General features: G+C 47.5%; 1 protein-coding gene across 3 annotated transcripts; it reads left to right on the top strand.

The window, feature by feature from the left end:
* Positions 1-1,317: 1,317 nt before the first annotated feature.
* ACTC1 (actin alpha cardiac muscle 1) lies at positions 1,318-8,217 on the top strand. Of its 3 annotated transcripts, none has more exons than XM_054162107.1 (7): positions 1,318-1,673; positions 2,361-2,509; positions 3,878-4,202; positions 5,026-5,187; positions 5,282-5,473; positions 7,016-7,197; positions 7,890-8,217. In XM_054162107.1, exons 2-7 carry the CDS (start codon positions 2,381-2,383, stop codon positions 8,031-8,033), a joined length of 1,134 nt encoding a protein of 377 aa, XP_054018082.1. In that variant the 5' UTR covers positions 1,318-1,673; positions 2,361-2,380; the 3' UTR covers positions 8,034-8,217. The 3 variants fall into 3 exon arrangements, with proteins under 3 accessions (XP_054018082.1, XP_054018083.1, XP_009910000.1); XM_054162108.1 differs by lacking the exon at positions 1,318-1,673 and adding an exon at positions 2,068-2,170; XM_009911698.2 differs by lacking the exon at positions 1,318-1,673 and having other exon boundaries at positions 2,186-2,509.
* The last annotated feature ends 1,814 nt before the right edge of the window (positions 8,218-10,031 follow it).

Genomic DNA, 10,031 nt, shown 5'->3' with positions numbered 1-10,031 from the left:
CTGGGGTTGGGTTGGAGCTAATTAATTGTACTGGAAATGAGAAAAATGAATCCACCCTCTCCAGTCTCAGAAGAAATGAGTCTGAGCAGCTCTGATGCCCCCTTTAGTTTAGAAATGAGCAGCCAGTGATTGCCTGTTCTTGCATCCTTGGCCAGAGCCAAACCCCAGCGTGAAGACAGCTCTTCAACCAACACCCCCCAAAGCCCCCCAAACTGCAAGGTGGGGCTGCATTCACAAGCTCTTTCCTTCCACCTCATTTAAGATGTGATGGCCGTCAGCCTTTGTATAGCATCTAGCATACAGGACCTGTGTTTCAGCAGCTGATCCAATTTACTGGGTGTTCCTTTCATGACCTTTACATCCCACCCTTCCCTTCCATCCCAAACCTCAGTTCCTCATTTTCCCCTCGTTGTGCCTTACACAGGCAGACACTGGGGCAGTGCACAAGCTGAGCTCCTGAAGGACACTGTACTCTTTGTTATAATGCAGTCCCTCCAGGACAGACATTGACACTCTCTGCCTTCACATACCAGGCCAAACCCACTCAAGGGATGCCTCTCCAGTCTTTCTATTTTTAACTACCTCCCTCTCACCCCCCTCACCCCTCTCCTCCCCCCCCCCCCCCCCCAATAAATAAATAAATGAATGAATAAAAATCCTGGAGATGCAGGGATTTTCTAGGTTCCACCTCTGGAACAAATTATCAATGTGGATGTTTCAGCAACTGAGCAGGAAAACAACTGTCACATTGCATTAATGCCATAGCTGGGTTTTGTCCAAGCTATTCCCATCTCTCACCCTCCGCCCTGTACATATCACTGAGCGTTACTGATCCGCCGTGCACGACGAGAGCAAAACTGGGGGAGCTGAAGTATCTGCATATTGACCCAACCCGGCAGGTCCCGGTTGGCGCTGCATGTGCCAGCCGACAGCAGAGGAAAGCACGGGGGGTTTGCTACATGCGCTCATCAAAGTTTAAAAGCAATCGATCGTGCGCTGCTCATTCCTAAGGCAACACAGGCAGCAGATGCTGCCTCCGCGCAGTAGAAGAGCCTCAGTTGCTGGCACCAGAGTAACCTCATGGGTCGTTGGTTAAATAGGAGCTCGACCGTTTTGGTTTTGGTTGCTTTTTTGTTTGTTTGTTTCAGTTAAAAAATGAAAACCCGGGGGACGAAACGCCCGCCCAGTTTCCCTCACATCCTCCGACGATCCCGAGCATCTCCTCTTTAACGCGCCGCGGTTTGGGTCCACCTGGCCGGCACCCGGCGGCTGCTGGCACCACAGGGTGCCAGCGGCGGCGGGGTCGGTCTCCGGGCGTGCCCTTGCGAGCCGGCCCCGGGGCGCCACCTTTCCACTTGGCTCCCTGCGAGCCCTGGCCCCCCGGGGGGCTGCGCGGGGCTCCCTATTTGGCCATGCGGCGGGCCGGGGGCGAGCTGCCCCGCGCCTGCCTTACATGGGCCGGGCGACCGGGCTGCGTCGGGGCTGGCCAGGCTCCATTCATGGCCGCGCGGTCGCTCAATGGCGCGGAGCCGACCAAATAAGGAGAAGGTGGCTGCCCCGTCCCGCGGCGGCCCTGGCCGGCACTGCCCCTCGGGGGTTATAAATTTGGGCGTCTCCGCCGAGCCGGCACCCAGGCTGTCCTCCGCAACCCCCCTGCCGCCGCTGCTGGCCAGGTGAGTAGCGCGGCGGCCCCCGCAGCCCCTCGAGGCAGGCTCGGGGAGGACAGGGAAGATAGGATGACTGAGATGGGAAGAATGGAGGGAGGGATAGGTGAATGGGTGAATGGATGGATGGATGGATGGATGGATGGATGGATGGGTGGATGGATGGATGGATGTATAGATGGATGGACAGACGGATGGGTGGGTGAATGGATGGGAGGCACTGGCTGGCGGCAGATGCTGGTCGTGCAGGTACAGCCGCTGCTCTGCCTGTACACCTGCCGCTTTATTTTCCTTCTGCCGCGGACACCGCCCCCGTCCCAGCCACCGCGCCTCGACGGGGCGCGACGCCCTGGGCCGGTGAAGTGCTCTGGGCAGGGCCGAGCTCTCCGTTTCAATCTGGGGCCTGAAGGTACCGCTAACGATGCCCTAATGAGCGTCCTATAAGCCTGTAGCAGCGGGAAGAAGAAAGCGGCTGACGGAGCGCATTTAAAGCCCTGCCCACGAAGGTGTCTGAGTCATCCGGCTTCGTCCAGGGACGAGTCAAATTTCCCGCTGCCTCCGGCAGCGGTCGGTGTGCCGCAGCCGCAGATGGCGGGCGGGAGGGCGCGGAGGGTCCGCCCGGGGGTCTCGGAGGGGTCCGGCGGCAAAGCCGAGATGACCGCGGGGGTCTGGACACGCTGCCGCGCTGTGTTTCAGATCCGTGCCTCCCTCCGAAGATGTGTGACGACGAGGAGACCACCGCACTGGTGTGCGACAATGGCTCAGGGCTGGTCAAGGCGGGCTTTGCCGGAGACGATGCCCCCAGGGCTGTGTTCCCGTCCATCGTCGGCCGCCCGAGACACCAGGTAAATAGCGGAGGCAAGACCGGGATAGGACAAAGCCTTCCCCATCTCCCCAGCAGTCGCCTTCACGCAGTCTTTCCCTCTTTAGTTCTTTTGTCCTATCCCAAGTACTCTGCCCATCGCTCCGCTCACTTCTTGCGGCAGTACTAGTGACACGTTCCCAGGTCTCTCAAGCGCTTCCTTCACCTCCCCTGCCTGGCTGTCCCGTATTCTCGCTTTCTATCACTTTGTCCCTTTCCTCTGGCTATTTCTAACTCTCCAGCTTTCCCCTTGATTGTCTTCCCTATTCTCTCTCCTAATGATTTTAAACCTAGCTTCCTACAAAGCTGATGACCGCTCCATCCCCTGGGCCAGACCTGCTGCTGGTGCTAGTACACAGGCATCTCCACTGGCTGAATCTGCTCAGGATGGAGTTTAAAGCCCTTCCCACCTGTCCTGGCCAACATTTCACATACCAAACACCTTTTGTCTATCTTCGTGCTGCACTTTAAGCCTCCTTTTCCCCATTCCCATGCCATTCTCCTTCTGTCTTTGTCACAGTTAAATTGGTACAGAGAAATACAGTACTTCTTCTCTTACAATTTCCTTACTAAAGAATTTGTAATGGCCTTAAAAAAAATCCTAAACCCCCAAACCCCAACAACAAAACATAACCTAAAGCATTTATGATTTGTATTTTGTTACTGTGGATAAATTATTGCTGAACCTCCAAAGAAGTATGGAGTATCTTCCTCCAGTAGAAAGCATATTTCCCTCTTTATCTTCTTGTTCAGAAACTCTCTTTGTATGTATTTCTACATCTTTTCCTCATTAAGATATTATGCAGTTTTCTTTTCAGTTAAACTTTTGGACCAGAAAGAAGTAATTGAAAACAAGAGGTGCATTAAAAAATGGGAGGAAAATTCTTTCAACAGATTAAAGGGGGGAAAAAAAGATTTAATAGAATTGTTAGGGTTGGAAGGGACCTCAAGGATCATCCAATCCAGTTCCAACTCCCCCTGCATTGGGCAGGGACACCTCATACTAGAGCAGATTGCTCAGAGCCACATCCAGCCTGGCCTTAAAAACCTCCAGGGATGAGGCTTCACCACCTCCCTGGGCAACCTCTTCCTTCATGGGGAAGAACTTCTTCCTAACATCCATTTCATTTCATAAGAAACCTTCAAATCTTGTTGACTCATTTTGTTTTAGTAATGCTCCTTCATTTCCCTAAACAACTTTCTAATGTGTGATTTTTAAAGGCACAGCCTAAAACTACCAGAGACTGCTTGTACCTTGCTTGAAAATAGCATAGTTGTCTGTGATGGAAATACCTGAGCATTGTGATGTTGTCTTCCTCAAATAACTCTCTTCTGCATCTTCTTCTCTTAGGGTGTCATGGTCGGTATGGGTCAAAAAGACTCCTATGTGGGTGATGAAGCTCAGAGCAAAAGAGGTATCCTCACTTTGAAATACCCCATTGAACACGGCATCATCACCAACTGGGATGACATGGAGAAGATCTGGCACCACACTTTCTACAATGAACTCCGTGTGGCCCCTGAGGAGCACCCCACCTTGCTCACAGAAGCCCCTCTGAACCCAAAAGCTAACCGTGAAAAGATGACCCAGATCATGTTTGAGACCTTCAACGTACCTGCCATGTATGTGGCCATCCAGGCTGTCCTCTCCCTCTATGCCTCCGGCCGTACAACAGGTAAAATAAACAGAGCAACACCTTGGAGAGACTTCCTTTCAGGAACTCTCCTTCCATCCCACTCCACATAGGAAGAAAACCCCATCATAACTCACTCAGGTTTACAGAAAAGGAGATCTTTGTAGCTTGTAGCCATTGATGATAACAGCAGCAGAAAAGCCAGCACGAAACAGGCTGTGGGAAGAACAGCGTGGACCTGTCTGCGTTGCTTTTGCAGAGGCACTGTGGGACTGACTCCTGCAGGTCATGATGCAGATGAGGAGATGTTCCTGTGAAGATACTGCAGTTACGTGGCAGTTTAAGGGGTTAAATTTGGCCCCCCAAATGCCCATTATTAGACCAACACAATTGGTCACTATTGCAGACATGCTTAATGCTCAGTGAAGCAGCAGTGGGAAGACTTGCAGGTGTGGGTTAGCTTGAAATCTGTACAGAACAACTGGCTGGTGGGAAAGTTCACACCAAACAGGAGTGTCCAGGCAGCAGAAGGAACAGGCAAGGTTTTTAGGGGCATTACAAACTTTTTACTGGGACAGGTTGCCCAGGGAGGTGGTGGAAGCCTCATCCCTGGAGGTTTCGAAGGCCAGGCTGGATGTGGCTGTGAGCAACCTGCTGTAGTGTGAGGTGTCCCTGCCCATGGCATGGGGGTTGGAACTGGCTGATCCTTGAGGTCCCTTCCAACCCTAACAATTCTGTGATTCAATAGTGTAGAACAATGCCCCTTTCCCCCTTTATGCCTGAACAATCCAAGAGTTGGCTGTGTTTATTGATGCTCACTGTGCCCAAGGGTGATTCCAACTGCTCTCTGGCGTTTCCCCCGCAGGTATCGTGCTTGACTCCGGTGACGGCGTTACCCACAACGTCCCTATTTATGAAGGTTATGCTTTGCCCCACGCTATCATGCGCCTGGATCTGGCTGGCAGGGATCTGACTGACTACCTGATGAAGATCCTGACAGAGCGTGGCTACTCCTTTGTGACAACAGGTCAGTGCTTCAGCTTTGCCCTTCTCTTGGCCCCTTCTCCTTCCTCTCGTACCTCGCTTATCCGATCCTTGATTTGAATCCTGTCTCCCTGCAGCTGAACGCGAGATCGTTCGCGACATCAAAGAGAAACTGTGCTACGTTGCACTGGACTTTGAGAATGAAATGGCTACTGCTGCCTCTTCCTCCTCTCTGGAAAAGAGCTATGAGTTGCCTGATGGCCAAGTGATCACAATCGGTAACGAGCGTTTCCGCTGCCCCGAGACCTTATTCCAGCCATCCTTTATCGGTAAGTGTTCCCAGGAAATTCTCCTCTCTGTAGGAGGTATCAGTGAAGCAGGAGGTGTCCCACTCCTCTTCCTGCTGATCTAAATTTGGCATGAAATCAAACACTAAAAAAAGGTAAACAAATAATGAGCTAGAGCCTCTGGTTCCTGTAAGCTGTGCTTGATGTGGCCTCAACTGGTAATTTGCTGAGCTCCGGGCTCTTGTCGCAGGTTTTAGACCCGGTTTTAGGCTCGCCATTTTTCTGAGTGATAAAACATACAGTTAGGATATCATCATTAGGGAGCTGGCCTCAAAGACCCTTACAGGTTTTTAAGGTCACCATTTTTTTGAGTGATAAAATGTACAGTTAGAATATCATCATTAGGGAGCTGGCCTCAAAGATCCTCACAGATCCCTCCCAACGTTCTATGGCTTTACGTCACTGGTGGCAAGAACAGCTTTCACTGCTGTATTTGTGTGGTGGGTTGAGACTACCACAATTTGTAATGCTTACTCTAAAACAAAAACCCCCAGACTCCACAAAGAAGTATCTGGGAGAGGCAAAAAGTGGGATGAAAGGTGTGAGTGTATGTCTGTGCACTGCAACTAAACATTGCCATGGCCAGCATGGTAAGTTTTGCTGTTTGTGAGGGCAGCTGATGGATGCAGCAAATGCTCCTAAGTCTGGAGCAATACATGCAGTTGTTCATCAGCTGACATCTTGCTGTGGATCTAGTGTCAGCCCTTTCAGGAAGCACCTGTTAGAATTGATAAACTGGAATGCACAAACATGTGCTGCTGGTTTCTTCTCCCTCACCACCAAGTACTAATCTCTTGGGTCAGAGTTTTGCTTATGCTTTGCCTTGATCTTTATAAATAGCATCTTGAGTAGGCTGACAGAAGTTACTGTTGTCTTTTTTCAGTTGTACCTCAACTATTTTCATTGTCTTTATGGCTGTATTTACTGCAGTTAACTAATTCTTACTGTGAGACTCTGGCATAACTTGATACTCATTTCACAGGCAGAACGGTTGTAAGGGACCTCCAGAGATCATTTGTCTGTTCTAACTTTCTCCCATTGCCATATGCTAAAGGAATTTATCTTGTCTGGGTTAGGTATTAGGTAATGAGTTGGACTTGATGATCTCTGAGGTCTTTTCCAACCTGGTTGATTCTATGATCCTATGGGTCTATGATTCTGTGATTGTCTTACTGTGTATTTTGAGTCTCTTTCCTCTTCACACTCATTAGGATACTTTCCAACAAATAAATTCCATTTTTCTAAGCTAGTTCTATAATCTCTTTTTCTTTACAGTGTTTTTCTTTAATATATAGTAATCAGTAAATAGCTTTACAACAAAAAGAGCTCATGAGGAGAGTTCTTTGTTCAAAGAACCTTGCACAAAGTCTTGCACAAAGAACTCTCTTTGCACAAAGAGCTCTTGTGTAATTTCCTTCATCATGAGGTCCTGGGTGACAGGTTGGACTTGATGATCTTTGAGGTCTTTCCCAGCCTTATTGATTCTATGATTCTATTGTCTCTATTTTTTCTTTTCTTCCCAAGGCATGGAATCTGCTGGCATTCATGAAACCACCTACAACAGCATCATGAAGTGTGACATTGATATTCGTAAGGACCTGTATGCCAACAACGTCCTCTCAGGCGGTACCACAATGTACCCTGGGATTGCTGACCGCATGCAGAAGGAAATCACTGCTCTTGCTCCTAGCACTATGAAGATCAAGGTAAGGAATTTGGCTCTCTACTCATAAAAGAGGGATGAAATTGGAGGCATGGGAACCATTCTACAGCTGATGGACAAATGGAAGAGAAAATCCCCCTGAATCCAAATAATTTATGAGGGTTGGAAGCAAGTGTTAGGAAAGAGGAAAGTACAGTTGCAGATTTTCTTAAGGCACATTGCATGTACCAGCTGCTGAGGATCAACACTGATATCACAGAAGAGTTCTTTTCTTTACCTAGGGAAATATCTAGTGGCTTGTTGTGTGGCTGATGTGGGTTCTAGTGGATTGTTGTGTTGATGATGTGGGTTCACTTGGTGCCATGGTTTAGTTGATTAGATGGTATTGGGTGATAGGTTGGACTTGATGATCTCAAAGGTCTTTTCCAACCTGGTTAATTCCATTCCATTCCATTCCATTCCATTCCATTCCATTCCATTCCATTCCATTCCATCCTATCCTATCCTATCCTATCCTATCCTATCCTATCCTATCCTATCCTATCCTATCCTATCCTATCCTATCCTATCCTATCCTATCCTATCCTATCCTATCCTATCCTATCCTACTCTACTCTACTCTACTCTAATTTGCTTGTTGTGTGGCTGATATGGGTTCTAGTGGCTTGTGTGGCTGATGTGGGTTGGTTATTCAGAAAGGTTAAATGAGGATCATGTTGCTCTTCTTCACCCTAGATCATTGCCCCACCTGAGCGCAAGTACTCCGTCTGGATCGGCGGCTCCATCCTGGCATCTCTGTCCACCTTCCAGCAGATGTGGATCAGCAAACAGGAGTATGATGAAGCTGGTCCATCCATTGTCCACCGCAAGTGCTTCTAAGCACTTTCCCCCCCCTCAATTTACTTCCTACTCAGGATGATGACGACATGCTTCTTGGAGTCTTCTGGCAACCCTTCCTGAACTCCTCAGTCATTGTACAGTTTGTTTACACACCCGTGCAATCTATTTGTGCTTCTAATATTTATTGCTTTATAAATAAACAAGATCTGGAGCTTGCAACCTACCAGTCAGTGTCTTTTGGTTTATTAGAAGTATTCTTTGGTCAAAAAAAGAAAAGAAAAGAAAAGGAAACCAACCAAATAAAACAATAAACCAAAAAAAAGAGAGGGACTACCTAGCCTGGGATTTGGATGCTCCCATCAAACCTAATCAATGCCTTCACTGCATGCCATGTCCTAACTGCTGTAGGTGAGTTAGGTCATGGTTTTTCCATTAGTAAGAATTTCTGCTCTACAGTTTTAACTGTGAAACCTGAGCAATAGAAGCATCATGTGTGAAGATTTTTGAGGTCTCTTCCAACCTTATTGATTCTATGATTCTATGCATCAAGGCTTACAAAGAAAGAGCCTTGGTGGTCGACCCAGTAAGGGGAACAAGTGGAAGGGAAATTCTCCTGTTCACTCACTGGGATTAGAAATGTTTATTCTCTTGCATTTTATTATAACCCAAATATTTTTGACTCGCTGACAGTCAAAGCTTCCGTGAAAGAATTATGTTAATACACTTAGAATGCAATTTATGACTAATTAGCTGAGTCCTAAAGAGCCATACAATTATTTTCTGTGAGCTATAAATATTTATGCCAGGACATTAATTCAAGCTGACACTTTACTCATCTTCCCCCCCACCTCTTCAAAGCCAGAGAGGAAGCAGCGAAGCCTTTATTGTACTCATGCACAAGAATTAAGCTCTTCCTAATTTTTCCTACAGTTCTTAGTCAAGATTATTTTCACATCACCATTCATATGCCTTAGGCAATTTTTAATCCTTAATCTGTGCTCTCTTTTGTTGCTGTCTGACCCAGATATTGCAATCATAAATTGCATATTTTCCGTGGGCCTTTGTATTCCTTACAGTGACTTTTTATCACAGGATCACAGGATGCCAGGGGTTGGAAGGGACCCAAACAGATCATTGAGTCCAACCCCCCCTGCCAGAGCTGGACCATACAATCCAGCTCAGGTCACAGAGGAACACATTCAGATGGGCCTTGAAAGTCTCCAGAGAAGGAGAAGCTGTGTTCTTTGGCTCTTTAAGAGAATTAACATCTAAAAGGTGAAGTATACAGTGAGCTGAGTCTAGTCTAGCCTGCCCATGGTGGGGAGGTTGGAGTAGCTGACCTCTAAGGCCCCTAACCTATTATTCTATGAAATAATGGAACCAATGGGGGTCACAGTTCAAACCACTTACAGACTGGAGGTCACCTAAACGTGCCTTAGGAAATCAATCACAGCATTTATCAAAGTGTACATGTAGTTAGGCCAGTGCCATGGCAGGTGTTTTAAAAGATCAGATGTCAGGCTGGTTTTACACTCAGATGCCATTTGAGGAAAGAAATATCATAAAAATAATTACAAAGGACAACCACACAACAAAACAAATGAGTCCACACAGTTGTGGGGGGACTCTGTTCATCCCACCTCTTATTTTCCTGAAAGGCACTGAAAGCAGCCCTCAGGTGTGCTCTGCAATCGAGCACTGGGCAGTCTGTCTCCAGTTTGCTTACCATTAGATGACAGTTTGCTGAGATGTCATTGGAGCTGCAGCTTGCAATTGGGATATTCTAAAGGTTTCATCTCCGTGTTTTCTTGCTTTTGGGTGGAGAAGGGGTGTGAAGTTGTTCAAATAGACTTAAAAATAGAGATGAAAGTGCAAGCATCAACTTGAAATTCACACATACACTGAGCCATTTCAGATAAATGCCAAAATGATATATAGATATAAGATTTAAGCATAAATATGTACATTTAAGCATAAAAATGAAAATGTAAGCATAACCATGGAATAGTCTCACACTGCAGGGAAACGCTGCTGCAA

The sequence above is a fragment of the Dryobates pubescens genome, chromosome 5, assembly GCF_014839835.1.
Source record: "Dryobates pubescens isolate bDryPub1 chromosome 5, bDryPub1.pri, whole genome shotgun sequence".
Lineage (NCBI taxonomy): Eukaryota > Metazoa > Chordata > Aves > Piciformes > Picidae > Dryobates > Dryobates pubescens.
This window is presented reverse-complemented; position numbering and strand designations above follow the sequence as displayed.

What these genes read in the sequence shown, in the direction of transcription:
- ACTC1 (XM_054162107.1), top strand. Translation starts at nt 2,381, where the DNA reads ATGTGTGACGACGAGGAGACCACCGCACTGGTGTGCGACAATGGCTCA. An exon ending in TCGGCCGCCCGAGACACCAG is followed by an intron (nt 2,510 to 3,877) that starts GTAAATAGCGGA and finishes TTCTTCTCTTAG; the next exon opens with GGTGTCATGGTCGGTATGGG. An exon ending in TGCCTCCGGCCGTACAACAG is followed by an intron (nt 4,203 to 5,025) that starts GTAAAATAAACA and finishes TTTCCCCCGCAG; the next exon opens with GTATCGTGCTTGACTCCGGT.